At 45.3% G+C, this 21033-nt stretch overlaps 1 protein-coding gene across 1 annotated transcript in view; it reads left to right on the forward strand.

Annotated features, from left to right (window-relative positions):
• The window catches only part of DBP (D-box binding PAR bZIP transcription factor), a 45915-nt gene that overhangs the window by 9662 nt on the left and 15220 nt on the right, over nucleotides 1-21033 (forward strand). Inside the window, exon 2 of the mRNA XM_083162367.1 lies at nucleotides 522-854. Within this exon, the coding sequence (XP_083018493.1) occupies nucleotides 522-854 (333 nt within the window). The remainder of the gene's footprint in view (nucleotides 1-521; nucleotides 855-21033) is intronic.

Raw genomic sequence — 21033 nt, forward strand, 5'->3', positions numbered from 1 at the left:
CAAGCATGCTCAAGTAATCAAGTGCAAACCTAAACAATGATAATGATGTTATTACATATTAATTTTTTTTTTTTAAAGACATTTTTGGGAGGAAAAATTTAATCGTTACTAATTAAATCTGCTTTACCCCTTATTACTAATAAGCTCCTTGCTGTCCCCTTGGAGAGTCTACTATTCCTTGCAGCCATGTTTGCCAAAGCTAGATCGAGGTGAAAAGCAAAGCTTTGTGAGGGGCGGAGCCTGCAGGAGTACCAGTCAGAAGACTCGATTTTGAAATGACCGCTTCTGATTGGGCCTTCTGAGGGATACCTCTGAAGCCACTTTAAAGTGGCAACACTAAATAATTTGCTACGTTGGTAATGCAGCATTAAGTAAATTAGGGTCAGTTCCAACCAATCATCTCCTAGCTGTAAAATCTCAGAGACTGATTGGCTAGTACTTTAATTCTCTCCATATGTGGATGATTCAAGAGGCTCCAAGTGTTAAACTGGTATGTGACTATTTAATGTGCTTCTTTGAAGGTGTCGGGAAAGATAAAGAGAGGAAACTGGAGGATGAAATGACTGGACCTCGTCCTTCTCACTGTGCTTTCCTGGGATCCCTTTTATGGGAACGCAACTTGCCATACAATGAAATAGAATATGTTGACCTGGATGAGTTCCTACTGGAAAATGGACTGCCACCAAGCCCGCCTCACCAGCCTTTCTCACCTGCCAACTTGACACCACCTCCATCTAACCAGTCAGTTGTTGACCTCAGCCGACCAGCGTCGTGCGACTCTTCTTCTTCCACTTGTTCCTCCCCAGGACAGAGCATGATGGGTAGTGAATATGAACACCCAAGTGGCAAAGCAGGTACTACATTTTGTAATATTAGCCAATTAAATTGGTATACGTTTTATATCTGTGTGTTGGGATAATTTATCTTCTACTCCTCTACATCACAGAATTTCATTGAGCATGACCATGTTTATTATTATTATTGGGTGTTTTGCTTTGCTTTGGATATTGGTATAATTATAACTCCCTGTGTAGATGGTAAGTTTGTATGGTGTTTAGGAGTATTATGTACTAAAACGCAGGTTCTCAAACTTGGTCCCCAGGACCCCACACAGTGCATGTTTTGCAGGTCTCCTCACAAAATCGCAGGTGAAATCATTAGCTCCACCTGTGGATCTTTTAAAATGTTTTAAATGAGTAATGAAGGCACCTGTGCACCTGCCGGGTGACCTGGAAAACATGAACTGTGTGGGGTCCTGAGGACCAAGTTTGAGAACCCCTGTTCTAAGACTAAACAACACTGAGCGCAGATCCTTTACAGAAAGGGGGCAGCCAATTCCAGTCTCCGAGCACCACCAACACGTTTTTCAGGTGAAGTAATTATCTTCACATATGTCAGTGAGTAATGAATACAACTGTGCATCAGGTAGGGGAACTGTGTGTAGCTCTGGAAGAGTAGATTTGGCTACCTCTGCTTTACAGACAGACATGTTTCAGGGCTACCAGGGTATCTATTTGTAATATACATTGTGATATATTATATGATTTTTTTTTTCCCTTTTATCCGATACTGTTTTATGATACCATAATTCATTTTCCGCTGGTATGATGGAGGCAGAAGGGGACATATATGAAAAAAAAAAATGTATTTTGTTTCTGTGCAGGGTAAATACTGGCTGCTTTATTTTTACACTGCAACTTAGATTTCCGTTTGAACACGCCTCGCCCCAATATAAGGGGGCATACACATGGGCGATTTTTTGAATATTTTCTAAGCGATCTGTCTAAATCGCTTAGAAATGAAGCACATGTTGCCCTACTGTATATGTATACTCCATAGCAATGGTAATGCCATCAGGAGCTTGGTGTATATGAAGTTAGCGGACAAACCTCCGACTGCAGAATCAACTTTCATGCGTCACACCGTGGCCCTTTATAGTGCATAGTCTCTGGTGCATCCTAGTAATATTGTGTTGCAACTAAGATGTATCTTCAGGCTAAAAAAAAAAAATGCTCTTTGAGTTGCATGGAATCTGGCGGATCACTGGTGCTAGGCATCTCGCACTGCATGGCGTATTGAGGCTAGATCATACTTGCCTACCGTTTAGAAGCCCGGGAATGAGACTCCTATGCAGCTAGGGAGGGCGGAACAGACCCAGACACCAAATGATGCAATTTGCATAATTTTAGCCCCTCCCCAAACCCTCACGATCGCCGGTATTCATGTCTGCAGCCTGGGGCACCACAGATGTTTTTGGGAGGATGCAGGGTACTTTCCAGGGGGCCATTTGATTTTCGGGAGCCTGCCGGTCATTCCGTATGGGCTAGATGTACATTTGTAGTTGTTTATCTATATTTGCCTGTATACAGGCAAGTCCTTTCTATAGCCAGCGGCACTACATGCCAAGCAGAATAGAACATAATCGTTTAAAAAAAAAAAAAAAAGAAAACATGGCTGCTAGTGTCGATTTAGAGCGAGAAATTTAAAATTGTTTCCGCTTGTGCTCAGGCGATGTTTTTTTGGAGACCTCATTGTGGTCAGGATGACAAATTTACTTTAAAGATCATTACGCTGTAATGCAAATTAAACGTCTTGACTGATGTATGGCAGGCTAATATATTACTGTAAAATCAGTGCCTGCGCAGTATTGAAATAGTTACCAGTAATTATATCCAGTTGCGTAGCGTGGAGGAAACACTGTGTGTTCCTGTTCCCTTGGCAAGCACATGGACAGAGGAGAAGGGCCAAGCCTGTCTCTCTCTTATTTTGAGTTTAACAGGAGGAAACCCGCCCCAACCAACAAACGCATAACCGGTTTGCCATGTTGTGCCAGCCAGAAGTGCCACTGTTTGTGTGCTGGAAGGGCAAATCCGAAAACTTAAGCAGGGAACACGAACAACAGTCCCATTCTCGGCGAGGAAGCAGAAGGGCTTTGTGCAATAGCAATAGGATTAAATGCATCATTGTGATATCTCAAACACATACCAAGGGTCAGGTCACAGATTAATCGCATGCTCTTGTAATCACCACACTGTTAAGGTTTTGTTATTTTCTCTTTGCTATAATGGTGGGATTCTCCGCTTCTCAAAATAATATACCAAAAATGAATGTTTCCTTGCACCATGGGGGGGAATTCAACATAGATCAGGGGGCTATTTCAGCCCCGTTCCTCTGTGCGGACGCCTTCACACAGGTAGGGGAGGGGGAATGCCCAACGTTTTATATTCAGGGTGGGCAGCTGATTTCACATGACGTCCATCAGGGTGGGCAGCTGATGTCACATGACGTCCATCAGGGTGGGCAGCTGCCTGCAAGGGGATTGGTTCACGTACATCCCCTCGCATGGTACCAAGGGGATGCTGGGAAGGAGGGGGGGGGGGGGGGGGCGTTTAAGCTATTCTGCGTTAAGCAGCGAACTACAGCTACCCGATATTTACAAAATGTCAGTGACATGTTTTCTTTGTTATTATTTTTTTTAACTATCTAGTAATGCTACTTTGTTATTCCATTAACGTCCCCTGGCTCCTCCCAGAACTCCTGTCTAAAACGTGTACGGGAAACTAAGCAGATGACTGCTGCCAGCAGTAGTGCGCGGTCCACGTGCAGTCCCAGCAATGATTCTTATGATGCAACCCTGAGTTTATAGTCTGCAGTTATACACAGAACGGCGGGGTGGAACAGATGGCAGAAGGCTTACAGCTGTGTGTGTATGTGTGTGTGTGCATTCTGTGTGTCTACTCTGTGTTCTCCCTGTGAGTCTATGTAGAACATAGAATTAATGTGCAATTGTTTGGCTGCATGCATGCACCTACATGCCAACCAGAAGACTTAGGCTGTGTCTCTTGCTTACTTCTCAATAGCCAAAAAAAGTAGTTTTGAAAAGGTGATGCGGGGTGAGCTGGCAGCAGCGTAGCACGGGAGTGTTTGTCAAGCAGAATATGAGAGATGAAGGTTATGGGTGAGGCTGGCATTATGTCTGCTCGGAGGAAAGCGGAGCTTGTGTGTGAATCGGATTAATCACTTTTGAATATTTAAAAAAAAAAAAAAAACAGTACGATCAGCGCTGTATTTTCTGTGCACAAAAGAGGAAACTATGCAAACACAAATATCACATTGTATAAAAGACATTGTTATTACGTGTACTCTGGACGAGAAAATCACACAAAAATTGTCGATGGAAATCAAATTGATTAACCCATGGAGGTCTGGATTTGGAGTCACACTCAAAATTAAAGTGGAAAAACACACTACAGGCTGATCCAACTTTGATGTAATGTCCTTAAAACAAGTCAAAATGAGTGTGTGTGTGTGTGGCCTCCACATGCCTGTATGACCTCCCTATAACGCCTGGGCATGCGCCCGATGAGGTGGCGGATGGTCTCCTGAGGGATCTCCTCCCAGACCAGGACTAAAGCATCCGCCAACTCCTGCACAGTCTGTGTTGCAACGTGGCATTGGTGGATGGAGCGAGACATGACATCCCAGATGTGCTCAACTGGATTCAGGTCTGGGGAACGGGCCGGCCAGTCCATAGAATCAAAGCCTTCGTCTTGCAGAAACTGCCACACACTCCAGCCACATGAGGTCTAGCATTGTCTTGCATTAGGAGGAACCCAGGGCCAACTGCACCAGCCTATGGGGTCTGAGGATCTCGGTACCTAATGGCAGTCAGGATACCTCTGGTGAGCACATGGAGGGCTGTGCAGCCCCCAAAGAAATGCCACGCCACACCATTACTGACCCACTGCCAAACCGGTCATGCTGGGGGATGTTGCAGGCAGCAGAACACATGTGACAATTGTCACATGTGCTCAGTGTGAACCTGCTTTCATCTGTGAAGAGCACAGGGCGCCAGTAGCGAATATGCCAATGTTGATGTTCTCTGGCAAATGCCAAACGTCCTGCACGGTGTTGGGCTGTAAGCACAACCCCCACCTGTGGATGTCGGGCCCTCATACCACCCTCATGGAGTCTGTTTCTGATCGTTTGAGTAGACACATGCACATTTGTGGCCTGCTGGAGGTCATTTTGCAGGGCTCTGGCAGTGCTCCTCCTGTTCCTCCTTGCACAACTGCCGAGGTAGCGGTCCTGCTGCTGGGTTGTTGCCCTCCTACGGCCTCCTCCACGTCTCCTGATGTACTGGCCTGTCTCCTGGTTGCGCCTCCATGCTCTGGACACTACGCTGACAGACACCGCAAACCTTCTTGCCACAGCTCACATTGATGTGCCATCCTGGATGAGCTGCACTAACTGAGCCACTTGTGTGTGTGTTGTAGACTCCGTCTCATTCTACCACTAGAGTGAAAGCACCACCAGCTTTCAGGTGACCAAAACATCCAGAAAGCATAGGAGCTGAGAAGTGGTCTGTGGTCACCACCTGCAGAACATCTCCTTTATTGGGGGTGTCTTATTGGGGGTGTCTCGCCTGTTGTCTATTTCATTTGCACAACAGCAAAATTGATTGTCAATCAGTGTTGCTTCACAGAAGTGTGATTGACTTGGAGTTACATTGTGTTGTTTAAGTGTTCCCTTTATTTTTTTGAGCAGTGTACTTTTTATTAATTAAGGTTGTGGGTTTTTGGAATCTGGTTGGCATACCGGCGATTGGGATGCTGGCAGATCGAAGACCAGCCCCGGAATCCCTACAACTGTCAGAATACTGACATCAGACTCCTGACAGTCCAAATCCCAAAGTAGCAATCATTTTAGGGTTAGGTGGAAGGGACATTTAGGTTTAGGCTGCAGGGGGGTTCAGGTTAAGGAGAAGGTTAGAATATTTTCACTAGAACTGTCGGGATCATGGACATCTGGATGCCGAGGTCAATCTATTGATTTCTATTAAGTAGAGACTTTCTGGCCTGTTTGGTAGGCTGCGAGTATACGCAGTCTAGGGAACAGGTCTGAATAAGGCCCTTTGTTTCTTCAGTTGTCTCCTGTTGGCAGTTCAGTGTTAGGCTGCCCCATGCTCCACTGAAGTCCTGTTCACAGCGGTGTAAAGTATGCATGGCACCCATTCACCACTATTCTGCTATGTTCTCCCAAAGCTTCAAATAGACACGGTCCCACCTACGTGGAGATTGGTTGGGGGCTATGTTATTTGCCTAAGACAGTGGTTCTGACGCCATTAGCCCAGTTCCCAGACAAAAAATTTATCCATCGCTGCCTTGGATAAAATAAGTCGGTACTTCTTTACTTTCACGGCGCCATGCTACTTCCGCCTTACGCTCACCACAAGCTATGTAAAATAAACAAAGTTAACGCCATGCCAACATGGATAGTTCATACCTCCACTATCCATGTTGGCATGGAGTTGATTTTAAATAGCGTGGTGAGCGTAGCGAGCCACCAAGCCCGCAGCGTGGGCGAGCGAAGCGAGCCCCGCAAGGGGACTGTGACGCGCGGCGCCATGCTGGCGCCGTGAAAGTAAAGAAGTACCAATAAGTCTAATGCCATCATTTTGCTGACTTGTAAAGCCTTCATTGTAACTACCTTTAAAAAAAAAATCCCAATTTCATTCTGGAGCTTATGCTGGAAGATTAAGAAACAAGTATCTGCAGGAAAATCCTCCCATAGATTTGGGTGTGTTCATGACTGTTTTTTAATAGCCTGAAGCCTTTTCTGCCACAGTCACCCCCATCCAGTTTCTTACCACCAGTCTGGCTCACATCTTGGGGTGACCGATTGCAAGCTCTGCCCGGCCTCTAAAGTGTCTGGGTGGTCCACATCTGTGGTTCTCCATCTCGGACCTCAAAGTGCACGTTTTCAAGGTCACCTGGCAGGTGCACTCATTATTCACTGACACATTTTTAAAGATCACAGGTGGAGCTAATTACTTCACCTGTGATTCTGTGCAGAGACTTAGAAAACGTGCACCGTTGGGGTTCTTGAGGACTGTAGTTGAGAACCACTGGTCCACATGACTCCCACACTAATTTTGTGGACTGAAGGCTGGTTTTCCTATATCTGTGCTAGCTATGAAGATCTCCCAAAACCATTTGTGGTATCTGCCATTGGGGCTAATGTATTTAGCATGGTGAAGAGATAACGCACCAGCCAATCAGCTGTGTTTGAAAAATGACAGTTGATTGGCTGGTGCATTATCTGTTTCCACTTTATCTTTGCACCAGGCTTGATAGTTTGCCACACAGTTCTGTATCCTGCAGGCGCTGTAGACTGATCACCCACCTAGTGACAATAACGCTAATCTATTTGGAAAAGTTAGGTCAAGAGATATCCCGATTTCTATACCTTGCTAACCTGACATTGCGCCTAAATGTTGTTTTTGTAGCGGAAGTAATAAATCAAATTTTGACCCTTTTTTTTAATACTGATAGGTGAATAATCAGCTTAATTCTTACTGACCTTGATGAAGGGCTAAACTGGGAATTGCATGGCTAAAACAGATCTAGTATATGGGTATCCTGTATCTATCCGGTACCAAACATTTCACACAACAGTTGGTGCAATGATAGATTTATGGTACTATTTTGTTATGCAGTAGTTAGAGAATGCTCTCTATAGTAAACTGCAGAACAGAAGCCCACGACACTGATCCAATTCGTACATAAGATCAACACAGTTGTGAGTCATTGTTTGGATTGTACCAATATTCATCTAAAAACCAAATCGTTAGTAATTAATGATATCACTAAAGCAGCCTCTTACCAACATGTGGCATCTCTAGAGATTCTGTGGAACAACACTTATGGACTCGCTGAAATGCTGCCATTGGTCCTGCTGGGAATTCAATTCAAATGTCTATTACGCTAATCTACAAAGGCCTCAACGGCATCTCTTTAGACATTTGACATAACTCCAAATACTACATGGTCTGGTACAATTGCCTCTGGTCAGTGTCTGACCTCCTCTCTGATGACCACTGCCGACTCCTAGGGATTAATATACTAAAGCATAGGCAAACGCAGGTGGGGGTGGGGGTTCCGTTTGCCCAGAAACCACTCTCTTCTTGGCAAGTATGGCGCACTGGTCTATATAATATGATCAATAGAGCTGCCACCACACCATGCAGTGTAAGGGACAGAGCAGAGCTGCTGCACATGCCCAGTGTACCAGCTTCTTCTACCACATTTACTGTATGTGTGGATCTGAGCCCTCAAACAACACAATGGACCAGAGAGTAGCTGCCAGGAGGAAGAGACAGGAGCCTTACCATGAAGTGGGAGATTGTGAGCTTAGAAATTGCAGTACTGGTTCTATTTTGTTTGTGTATTTATTTATTATATGTTTAACCTTTTCCTGACCATGTATCTTATGTAAATGTTTGAAACAGCCTATACTATAGACAATCTGTACTGTTACATGCATACAGTATCCAATGTATAAAAAGACCAATTTTCAGGGCTGTTACTGTTCCCCCAGACTTCCGTACTTACTCCAATGCTCTGCAGAGTGGGAGATTTTGGATCACATTTGGATATCCTGCATTTGCCACTGTAAAGGTCCATTGTCATTCCTTTTCATCAATTTTCAACCAGATCTATGTTGGGTTTCAGGGGCTAGAGCACACATTTACTGACATTATAAAAACTCATCTGCCAGTAAATGTGTTTCAGCCCCTGAAACCAAAAACCGATTTAGACCACTGTTCCATTTGAAATCCAGGAAAATCTATAGTAAATTCTATCCCACTGTACATAAAAGATACTACTGGACACTTATACGGTGCCCATGTCGACCTTTGTTGACACACCCAAAAAAAGTGATAAACTCATGTCGACCATGTCAGACTTTTCCATGTGTCAACATTTCACCTGTCGACCAATAGTGGTAGAGGACATAGCGATAACCATCACCCGGCGATTAAGATCCTGCATGCAGGATAATTCTAGTTAGATCACCAGTCAGGGTTCTCACCGGAGAACAGTCCCCCCATGTGTAGGCCCCATTAGTGGGGCCCTGAACGGTCATATTTTTTTTGGCATGAGGTTACTGATTCCAGCCGTTTTTTTTTAAGCTGGCTGGCTGGATATTCCTTATGTTGAATGTAAAGGCACTTGCTGGGCTTGAAAACGCTATTCTCCATACCTCCCAACTGTCACGATTTTGGAGGGACAGTCCCGATTTTTGGGTCCTGTCCCGCTGTCCCACCCGCGGCAGGCATTGTCCCGCTGCGGGGGGTGACAGTTGGGAGACCCCCAATCTAGTAGAATAGACGCTGTGCGCATGCGCACAGCGTCTATTCTCGTATGAAAATGAGGTTGTGGCTAATTAGCATAAGTCACGCCCTCATTTGCATACGCCCCGCCCCCTGCATACGCCGCGCGAGTGTCCCTATTTCATACAGACAGAAGTTGGGAGGTATGTATTCTCTGTATCCCACTATCATGGGGACAGATGGAGAGAGGAAACCGTTCTTAAAGATTAATGTGATGGCAGCAGAAGAGAAGTGAGTCTGTGTCATTTACTGACTTAATAAATAATGTGCTGGGATCTACGACTCATTAACTTGAAGATGAAAGGTTTAGTCATTTATTTAACATTGTACAAATATATCGCTCAACCTAATTCCTCAAATTACTGCCTTTGTCTTTCAAATTAAATATTTCTCTTTCGTCCATCCTGGTGACACAGCTTGACCTCGGGATGTAGGAGGGTCCGCCAGGAGCCAGGCACCTATGCTAACATCTTTGAGAGGCAGGCTCCTCCCTTCTGCATCCCAGCATTCCTCGGTTTAGTTTTAGGTGTCCACCGGTGTGGATGCCACGCTGACAAGGCTGCGGTAGGCAAGGCTTTCCAATTTCACAATTTATTGGTGGTGTATCCCATATCCTGAAATAAATAAAGATTATAGAGGATACCCCACTTTTTGAGAATTAACTCTAAAAACCGTTATATAAAAATAAATATATATATAAACCCCTGGCGTGCATCCATACAACTAGCTTTACTCTTCTTCCTTGCCTTTTCATATTGAGCCTACCATACATAACATAACATGCCTTGGGTATCGATACATGCATGCATGCAGAGAGGGGGAGAAGGAGCGGAGACAATTTATTGCCTTGCCCCGGGTAACGCAAATCCTAGTTTCAGCCCTGTCCATACATTTACAGTATGTGTTAATTAAACAACAGCATATCAATTACTGGGTTCTTGTTAACCTGCAGTAATCAGTGAAGCGGAATGTGAACGTGGTAGACCTGAATCATCAACAATGCAACAGGAGGCTGCTGCTCTGGAATTGCTCTGAGGTTTCCTGAGTGATGTGTTCAGTTGAGCTGCACTCACTTCCTATACACAGCTGACTCAGTATGTGGGTTCTCTCGCTCACTTCTACCACCAATATTTTAACCTGGCGCAGATTTTAACATTGTAAGCTTTTAGTTGCCACTAATTTAGAAATACTGGTCTATTGGATTAAACCACACAGAAATGCACAATTACACCTGACTGAGACTATTCCAGGGTTGCCTACCCTCCCGGAATGGCCGGGAGGGTCCCGGAAATCGGGGCCCCCTCCCGGCCCCCCGGAAAGAGGGGCAACCCTCCCGCAAATCTGCCTGGCTATGGTAGCTACACCCCTGTATATAACACATGCAACTGTCATAGGGAAGATGGCCCCTCTCAGCTGTGGACCCCATAGCAGCTGCACCTACGGTAGCTACACCCCTGTATATAACACATGTAACGGTCACAGGGAAGGTGACCCCTCTCAGCTGTGGACCCCATAGCAGCTGCACTCCCTGCACCTACGGTAGCTACACCCCTGTATATAACACATGCAACTGTCATAGGGAAGATGGCCCCTCTCAGCTGTGGACCCCATAGCAGCTGCACTCCCTGCACATATGGTAGCTACAGCAGAGCCGAATTTCCCATTAGGCACGTGAGGCATGTGCCTAGGGGCGGCACATGTTTGGGGGCAGCACTTGGATGCCTGTGGTAGTACTATCAGCCCAAAATGTACCAATAACTGCAAAAAATCCACTGTACTGTACTATATTCCATCTTAAATAGAGTGTAAATGGATAGGACAAACAGATACTGCCCCTGTAACTGTCCTACTTAGTAACTATGTATTCATAATAAAAGAACATGTCACAGTTAGTGGCTTTTTTTTAATAAATCCATTAAATTGGCTATTATCAAATGAGGGCTTATAAGTAATCAATAAAAATAATAGACAGGGGGTGGGGGGGGGGGGGGGGGGGCGCGTTATTGTGCCTAGGGGCGCCGTCATCCCGAAATCCGCCCTTGAGCTACACCCTGTATATAACACATGTAACTGTGACAGGGAAGGTGGCCCCTCTCAGCTGTGGACCGCATAGCAGCTGCACTCCCTGCACCCACGGTAGCTACACCCCTGTATATAACACATGTAACTGTGACAGGGAAGGTGGCCCCTCTCAGCTCTGGGCCCCATAGCAGCTGCACCCCCTGCACCTATGGTAGCTACACCCCTGTATATAACACATGTAACTGTGACAGGGAAGGTGGCCCCTCTCAGCTGTGGACCCCATATCAGCTGCACTCCCTGCACCTAGAGTAGTTGCACTCTCAACCTCAATTTCTCTTGGAACTTCGCAACCTGATTGGTGAAAGTCTGGATCTATCCACCAATCAAGATGCCAAGACCCTCCATCTAGTCCCCTGGCCATGCACTTTAGCAACATTATGAAGAGGGGCATGGCACTTTAGTTAATTTACCCCCTAGACACAAGGCACGAGGAACATAATAATTTGTTATGTTAGGAAAGAAAATTTGCTGGGATGAACAGTTCATCCCTTCACGCATGTGAGCTCAATTAGAGTTTGCATGACTGAGGCAATCACACATTTAACAAGGAACACCCAGCTCTTGCAATCACCGATGATAGGCCCTGACATATAAACATGAAATGTTTCAGTGTGCCAGTGTTGGTGTTTATGGCGATCAACTCTGCTGCAGTGCATTTGTGTGTATGCTATACTGAACAGAACATGTGATCATGCCTTAACAGTGCTTTACCAGTTACAGGTCCATAAACAAGGTGAGGGCCAGATGCACTTGTGGGGCATGATGGGACGGGCTTTAGTGTATAGGAAAATGTGGTTAAACCCCCAAAAACTGGGTTTTTACCACATTTTCACTTTAGTACATCCTACCCATAGCGAGTGCAAAGGAGCCAATATCTTTTAGTGGGTATGGATCATTAGGTCTACAAGAGAATGGTCGACAAGCCATTGGGTCGGCATGGAGTTTTTCACAGTTTTATTTACCCAAATTTCGACATTATCAACATAGACACTGAAACCTAGCGCAGCGGCCGCTCGCTACACTCGCCATGCTTCGGCACCTGTCGTCACATGTCTGTTCAAAAAGCAGTGAAGATCCATATGTCGACCTTTTGACTGTCGACACAATGCTTGTTGACCTAATGACTGTATCCCCTATTAAGTTTGCAGAGAACTTGTGATATGTTTTTTCCTGCCTGCAGCCGTTGCGCATAGTTGGATTGGATAATTCCTCTCACCCCCTCTTTGTGTTAATTATTACACATTAGGCCCAGGCCAGCACAGCTGTGTCACATTTCATGTCTTCCTCCAGCCACCACACAAACTCTGTTCCTGAATATAATAATGAATATTATGTTGTAGAGAAGCAATGCTCCTTTCATTGTATGAACTCCTATACTACATGCGCATGTGAGACTGGCCAACCATATCTTATCCTAGCTGCATTAATGTCTCCTAGGCGGTTAAACCAGCCAGTCACATCACAGTTTGTACAAGGGATTACAGTAAATATAAGGCTTTCTTCACTTTCTGCTGGGTTGAAACTTGGCAACAAGAACACAAAAAGTTAGCCAGCTCTAAAGAACAAGTTTGGTACATAGGTTACAGAGCGGGCAGATGCGAGGGAGAAAGGACCAGAGCGTTCCATTTTATTACTGTTGTCTGAGCTGACCGGCCATTTATACACATTGGAAAGTGTAATCAATTCTTCAGTAATATGTAAAAAAAAAAAAAATGATGTATTTAAAATGTCTGATGCTGGGAACACATTATACAATTATCTGATATCGGTGGATCGGCCAGATAATTGTGCTGTGGATGTGTGCGGCACAAAATATATATCGATCGGATATGCCAAATTGTGCGGCATGTCTGATAGATCCTTGCCAGTGGCAGTTGCAGAGGTGGGGCTGTAGCGCAGTCCAAAATTCAAATAGGGGAGACATACCAACTGCCAGTGAGATCCGTACGGCGATGTTTGGCAGAGTATGGGGTGGCAGTTGGTGTGGAATGGAATGGGCCCCCAGGGGAGGAACGCTGATATCATTGGCCATCCAGTGGGGCAAATGTACTAAAGCCCCATACACACTAGACATTTCTTAACGATATTGCTCAGTTTGGCCCTTGTGCGCGATATTTTTTGAGAAATTGCTTAGTGCTTAATATCATTAATAGTGAGTGCGCTGTCTACTTCTGTGCTGTGTGCCCAATGTTGGCTATCTCGCCAAGGAAGCATGCTGCAGCAGCGGGGGGCTGGTGACATCACAGGCAAGATTGCTTACTGGTATCATTTTGTCTGTCAGTGTATGTCCAGCACAAGACTGACTGCACACACCTCCCTCATCTTCTTACTTTTCTATAAATGATTAAACACGTAAGGCATTTGCATTCCATTACATGAGCAGCAGGGTTAGTTTGGCAAAATCTGTAAAATTATAATTTACCTTCTGTCGTATCTCCTTGTTACAATAATAATTAACAGACGTGCAGGTTTTGTGCACTATTTTACAGTTATGCAGTGTTTTATAACGAAAAAATCAAGAAAAAAGTGCCCTTTCCCGATCAATTGTTGGGGCTGATACAGAGTACATAGCTGCTGCCCAAACAGAAAGAAAACCCGCCCCGTGAGTGAATTGCAAAGATTTCGCTATTCTCTGCAAATGGCAGACTGGCAGGTTGAACTTCCAATAGGAAGTCAGTGCCAGTCACAGTAAAGTAGGGATGGCCATCATTGACATTGATGGCAATAGTGCAACTGGCCATTGATGGTGTTATAATATGCAATGGATGACCATATATTTTTACCTATCGATGGTCATCCATTTTGTTTGACTGATTGGCCTGTGGACCAATTTAAAACACGGGGGCAGGGCTTCGCGGGTGCTGGGGGCGGAGCTATGATCCGTGTCCCGGCACTTTGGGAAAAAAAATAACCAAAACATCGGTCTTGCTGTGCCATCGATGGATGGAAACCATCTGGCAAGAGTATTTGACATCGGCCATAAACCATTGATTATTTCAAATCCTTGATGGTTGATGGGCAGCCTTCACTAACACTGAGCACAGTATTGTTTTTTACCTGGGAAGGGGGGGGTTACCCATAGGTAAAACCCGCCACTGGTCAGCACCCTCTTATACCAGCCATATGCTGCAAGAGACCCATCTAAAATATGTAATACTTAAATTTGGGTGTGTTTATACAGCGGCGTAGCTACGTTTTGGGCGCCCCCCTGCCGCCCATTCAAACCCCCCCAATCCCCCGCAGCCTTACCTTTCGCGCTGGTCCCGGCGGCTCCGTTCTTCTGCTGAGGACCACCACAAAATGGCCGCCCCATACAGCAGACAGTTTCACGCCAGTGTGTTTATATGCTGTATGTCTATAGTTTTTTATAAAATGCCACATAACAAGCATCAACTATCATGTTACAGACTGGGTTTGAAAAATGGCATTTAGGAGCTGATTGGCTGCTGTGTTCTCACCTTGTACTTTATCACTTCACCTGGCTTAATACATCTGCCCCAATGTGTGGCAAGTATTGGCCTACGATACCCTTGTTATATTTCAGGTTCTCAGTACAATTCTATATGTTGTTAATATACGATTAAGTCTTTTTTTTCCCCCCATGGCATGTTATATTAGCTGCAAATAGCATTCCTATGTGGGCACAGTTCTACCCACATAAGCTAGCAACAAGGCTTTGCAAAGGACTGGCAGCAGATCTGATCCTGTATCCAGCCTTTCCAGCCCCCTCCCATTTCCCCCCTAGGAATTTAGGATTTCACATCAATTAGTCTCGCTCAGCCGGCTTCCTTTGTACAAGTCCTCTCTCTCCCTGCTCCTCCCCTCCCTTCTCCTGTCTCCACCACCCTCCTTAGCATTCCCTTCCCTGGGGCCACCTCACACTCCAGCTCCATGTGCATGCTCACCGCAAACAAACCCCTCCCTCCCTCGGCGAGAACCCGGCCAGCCAGGGAAATCCACTCACGGGGAGCAGCTGCAGGAGCTGACATGTGCTGCTGGGCCGGGGAGGGCGGGCAGCCGCCTCATGCGGCCGGATTACTGTGCATGTAGTCCCGTGCACTGGGCACGGCCATCACCTGTGTGCACAGATCAGGGAGGTGTTCAGCCGCTTCTGCTCATGGACCTTGACCTTGCACAGGATGCACACACTGCAGTGCTTTGCAATGCAACCTATGGCTCTCCAGCTGTTGTTGGACTACAATTACCAGCATGCCTAGGCAGACTTTTGCAGTCACAATTTTTGAGTTGCAGTCCCATGCAAACAGGATGACCTGAGTTTGGGTTATGCACCCGTTTTACACTAATAGGTATATTAATCTGTCCTTTTCCATTTCATGGAACTAATTGAAGTAATTCAGGTGAGTTGTAGTTTTGCAAATAATTTACGTCCCCGTCAAAAACTTAAATCGCATGATCACTATTATGCAAGCGGTTCGCTATACAGCGACATGCTAAGGGTAGCCCCCTGGCTGCGAATCCAGTCGCCGGGCCGGCATCTTCTGGGTCATAGCGGCTGTGTGCACCTCGGATCTCCCCGCAAATGGTTTAGACCACAATGCCGCATCCTGCCGGCCCTTAAACGGCGGTCGCATGTTTCTGAATGCAACCACAATTTCAGGGCTCGCTTGCAACCGGTTGCGCACGGAGGCAGATTTTCGTTACTTCCTGTCAGAAGCTGAATAAGGCCCATTATGACACACACATATAGATTGCACGCTTGTGAGCAGGGCTCTCCAAAGTTTTTGTCAGTTGGGCGCTGTTACTGTTGTGAAGAGCAATACAATATGCTGTTGCTATATAAAGCAATTGATGTCTTTATTTTCTCTGTGGCGCCCCCGGTGCTGACGCAGCAGGTAACGTCTTATATGATGCTGACGGGATCTGCTTGTCCATGTCGGCAATGGGCTAGGACATCATAACACTCCCACAAAGTAGTGGGGGATGCACCGAAGGCTATGATGGTTATTCTCACCAACACTGGAAGTATCTCAGGAAATTGATTGGTCATTAGGGTCATCCTTGAAGAGAATATACAGATTATTATGTAGTAAAACCAATCCACCCTGTACTGCTGTCATTACCTCCCATGTGCTGTCACCTTGGACCTTCAGTTTGATTATACCTATTTTTCTACATATTTGATCAGTACTGTGTGTTATGTAGAGATGTGCAGATCCATATTAACCCAGATTTTAAAACTGGATCGTATTGGCTATCCGACTGGCACATGTTTTGTAGCCAAAACATGTGACTGCTGATAGCCAATAAGATCCCATTTTGAGATCCAGGTAAATCTGGACCTGCGCATCTCTAGTCTTATGGCTACTTTTACATACTTGCTGCAGCAAAATGGCATTGGTGTGTTTAGTTCAGTATAGGCATGGCCATCGATGGTGATACTGCAACCAGCCATCGATAGTATCAAAGTATGTGATGGATAACCATAGATCATTTTAGCTATCAATGGTCATCCATTTTCTTTGACTAACTGACCAGCGGGCCAATCAGGATGTGGGGGCAGGGCTTCATGGTTGTCAGTGGGCGGAGCTATGTTCCGTGTCCCGGCACCTTGGAAAAAAAAAAGAAGAAAAAAAAAAATTGCTTCTGCTGTGCCTTCTATGGAGGGAAAACTTACCATAAGAACACTGGTGAATCCCCAGGCCCCGCACCCCCCACCCGCACTGTTGTGTGCAAGCGCCTGGCAAATAACATATTCGCCATGTCCGTTTGCACATAGCGGTTATACATGCGCATAACTAACTATGCACAGCAGTGAAAAATCGTTCCCCCGTGCGAATGCGCGGAGGAACATTTAAACCAGAATCACCCCCCTTGTCCGTGCTTTCCCAGTATCACTGGTCTGACACTGGAGCTCATTCGGGATTTGGGTGGGCATGCTGATTTTATTTGTTTTCTAATGGAGGATTTCCCATTCATTTCATTGAAATGTAGATAGAATCAGAATCAGCTTCATTGGCCAGGTATACTTGCATATACTAGGAATTAGATTTGGATTTCTGTGCAACAGCCGGGTAGGTAAAAGTTCAACAGTGACAGTACACAGGGCTATTTTTCAGCAGGCTTCAGCAGGAACTGAGGCCCTTATTCTAGTTCACTCTTTCTGACAAAATATTTCTTATATGGACAAAACCATGTGCACTGCCGGTGAGGCAGGTGTAAAACCCCAACCAAATCTAATTATCTCTGCACAAGTAACACCTGCCTCACCTGCAGTGCACATGGTTTTGTCCATCTAAGAAATATTTTGTCAGAGTGAACTAGAATAAGGGCCTCAGTTCCTGCTGGAGCCTGCTCAAATATAGCCCTGACAGTATACAGATATACATAACACATATAGGTATACAATACATGTACCTTGGGGAGGGTGATGGACATTTACAGGGGGGACGCAGGAACACATGCCCGCCAAGCTGCACAGCACCTAGGCAGCCATCAGCGGAGCCACTGGTCGCTGCAGCAGCCAGGTGGTAATGGGGGGGGGGGGATTCTCTAAACTAAAAATGCGGTAAAAACCCTGTTATCGGGGTTTTTACTGCAATTTGGGATGCTCTTGCTGACATTTTTTTACATATTTTGAGAATATCTCACAGCAACGCTGGCACGCAAGGGGTTTAATAAAAAGGTTTGCCCTTCTCAATTTTCACACCTATTTTGACAACTTCCCTTGGCACTCAAAGGGTTCACAGTTTACTTGCAAGGAAGGCCAGGACGACCGACATTGAGAACAAGTGATCCATAATTGTATTGATAGTACTACTGCGTTCAATTCTGTAAGCACATTGGGTGTGTTGGATAACAGAAGGTCTGTGTATTCATCCAAGTCATGAGTGTCCTCAGTGTATGGGTGTGTGAATTTACTAGAGCATACATCGTGTAAGATCATGTGCAGCTCATCCCTGCTGCTGCTGCTGCGCGTGTCTCATCCCATACAGTATGTGATGTTCCCTCCTACACACGTGCAATCCCATGTCTCTCTGTAATACAACAGCAGCAGCACAGCCTCTTCATCCCCAGGCACAAAGCTTGCTAATCACCAAGTAAGTCGGAATGTAATTGTGCAGGTTATAATCTTTTCTTCCAAGACTCGTGCTACACACAAGCAAAACCCTTCCTGACGTCCATATAACATCGTAAAGAATATAATATTTCTGCCTTGTTTTCTTTCAAGTAAATTGTTTGCATATTGAGTCGCTTGAGCAATACATTAATTATTAAATGATTTGTGACTTTGATACACTCTGGTGTGCTTGGAACCTTATCTCGGGCTAATTGGTTCAAGTTTCCGTATTGATTATGTGTCTACCGGTATTGGTTTTTCTGTGACCTGACTTCAGTGATGGGAATGTGGGGATTTGTGGTGTTCAGTCCATTGAAACGGTTCTTTTAAGATTTAAAGCTACAGTACTTAGACTGTTCACGGTGTGTAGCTCAAACCAGAGTGCAGTCCAGGGATATGGGTCTTTAGGTCGACCAAATTAAGGTCGACATACATTGGATCGACACCTGGAAAAGGTCAACATGCCTAAGGTCGACAGTCAAAAGGTCAACATGAGGTTTTTTGTCCCGAATGTCGACATGGACAGCGGAAAAGTGCACCATGTTCTCTCGCATGCTCGGCAAACGGTTCTGTTCTCCTTCCATTCGCATTTACGGATGACTCAGAAGTGTAAGCATGCATTTCCATCCATTGGTGATGCAGAAGTGTAAGCAAGCATACACCTCTACAGGTGACACAGAAGTGTATGCATACACCTCTACAGGTGACACAGAAGTGTAAGCATACACCTCTACAGGTGACACAGAAGTGTAAGCAGTTCATTTGCATCAAGCTGAAGCTGCAGAACTTGTCAGTACTGGGTTATTTGTACTAAATACATAATGAATAAATATTAATAAATAAATTAATAAATAAATTCAACGAGAGCGTGTCATTAGTGTAAATACATCTTTCAGATGGATTTTTTGCACTAGGATTAATAGTGCAAGGGTTCATCAATAATGTTTATTGCAATGAAACCAAGTGCCAAGGGAAGCGGTAGATCTGTCAGAACAGACTTAGGTCATTAGGTCGACCCCGGAAGGTCGACTGGCTCCAAGGTCGATATGGGTCAAGGTTGACATGGGTTTAGGTCGACAGTCATTAGGTCGACATTTCACTGTTTTTCACTGTTTATTTTACTCGAATGTCGACACAGTCAACATGGACACAGTTGGAGTTGAACCGCAGCCCCTCGCATCGCTCACTTCGCTCGCAATGCTTTGGGCACGGTGCCTCACTACGCTCGGCACACTATTTTATTCTCCCAACACGCCCTAGTGGATGTTAGGGCATGAAATACCGCCTGTCGACACATGTCGGCTCAAAAAACAGTGAAAAACTCATGTGGACCTAATGACTGTCGACCTAAACCCATGTTGAACTTGGCCCATGTCGACCTTTAACCCTGTCGACCTTGGGGCCAGTCGACCTTCCGGGTCGACCTAATGACTGTCGACCTAAGTCTGATCTAACAGATGATCGTTACCCGCGCCAAGGTAGGGGGCGAATCAGCTGCTAATAGACTCTGAATATAGGTGGATGTACAGTACGTATTTGGGGCCTGATTCTGGTTCACTCGCAAAAGCAAATTCTCTCTCTAGTGAACAAAACCATGTGCACTGCAGGTGGGGCAGATGTAACATGTGCAGAGAGAGTTAGATTTACGTGGGATATGTACTTCAAACTGAAATCTATATTGCAGTGTAAAAATAAAGCAGACAGTATTTACCCTGCACAGAAACAAAATAACTCCCAAATCTAACTCTCTGCACATGTTACATCTGCCCCACCTGAGGTGCACATGGTTTTGTACATTAGAGAGAGAGTTTGTTTTTGCGAGTGAACCAGAATCAGGCCCTTGGTTCTGAGCATGCAATGCCGTAGCCATTACAGCAGACCTCCATTCAACTCTGCATCAGCTTCTAAATATTTAATATTGCTGCAATGCCCACGAACCATGGTAAAGGGAACAGAAATCTGCTGTTCTGTTTCTGACTTCATATATCAGATCTCCAGTATATATTAGTGGGGGGGGGGCTTACACATAAGCCAGGGTTTTGACTATATATAATATGAAAAATACAAAGAAGATCTTATAAATATCTTTTGTATTATGCCAATTATTTTTATAGTCAAAACTCTGAAGTAAAAAGTCTGACAGGTGAGGCACTGCCTCCCCCACCTGCCTATTCTGCACATCTCTAATCACATCAAACCAAATTCCCAGCAGTATATACTGCCCACATGTATGTACTGCTGCACCTGGGTACAGTGCCCACATGTATGTACTGCTGCACCTGGGTATAGTGCCCACATGTATGTACTGCTGCACCTGGGTATAGTGCCCACATGTATATACTGCTGCACCTGGGTATAGTGCCCACATGTATGTACTGCTGCACCTGGGTATAGTGCCTACATGTATATACTGCTGCCCCTGGGTATAGTGCCCACATGTATATACTGCTGCACCTGGGTATAGTGCCTACATGTATATACTGCTGCACCTGGGTATAGTGCCTACATGTATATACTGCTGCACCTGGGTATAGTGCCCACATGTATATACTGCTGCACCTGGGTATATTGCCCACATGTATGTACTGCTGCACCTGGGTATAGTGCCCACATGTATGTACTGCTGCACCTGGGTATAGTGCCTACATGTATATACTGCTGCCCCTGGGTATAGTGCCCACATGTATATACTGCTGCA

The sequence above is a fragment of the Crinia signifera genome, chromosome 19 (assembly GCF_055691185.1).
Source record: "Crinia signifera chromosome 19, ASM5569118v1, whole genome shotgun sequence".
Classification (NCBI taxonomy): domain Eukaryota; kingdom Metazoa; phylum Chordata; class Amphibia; order Anura; family Myobatrachidae; genus Crinia; species Crinia signifera.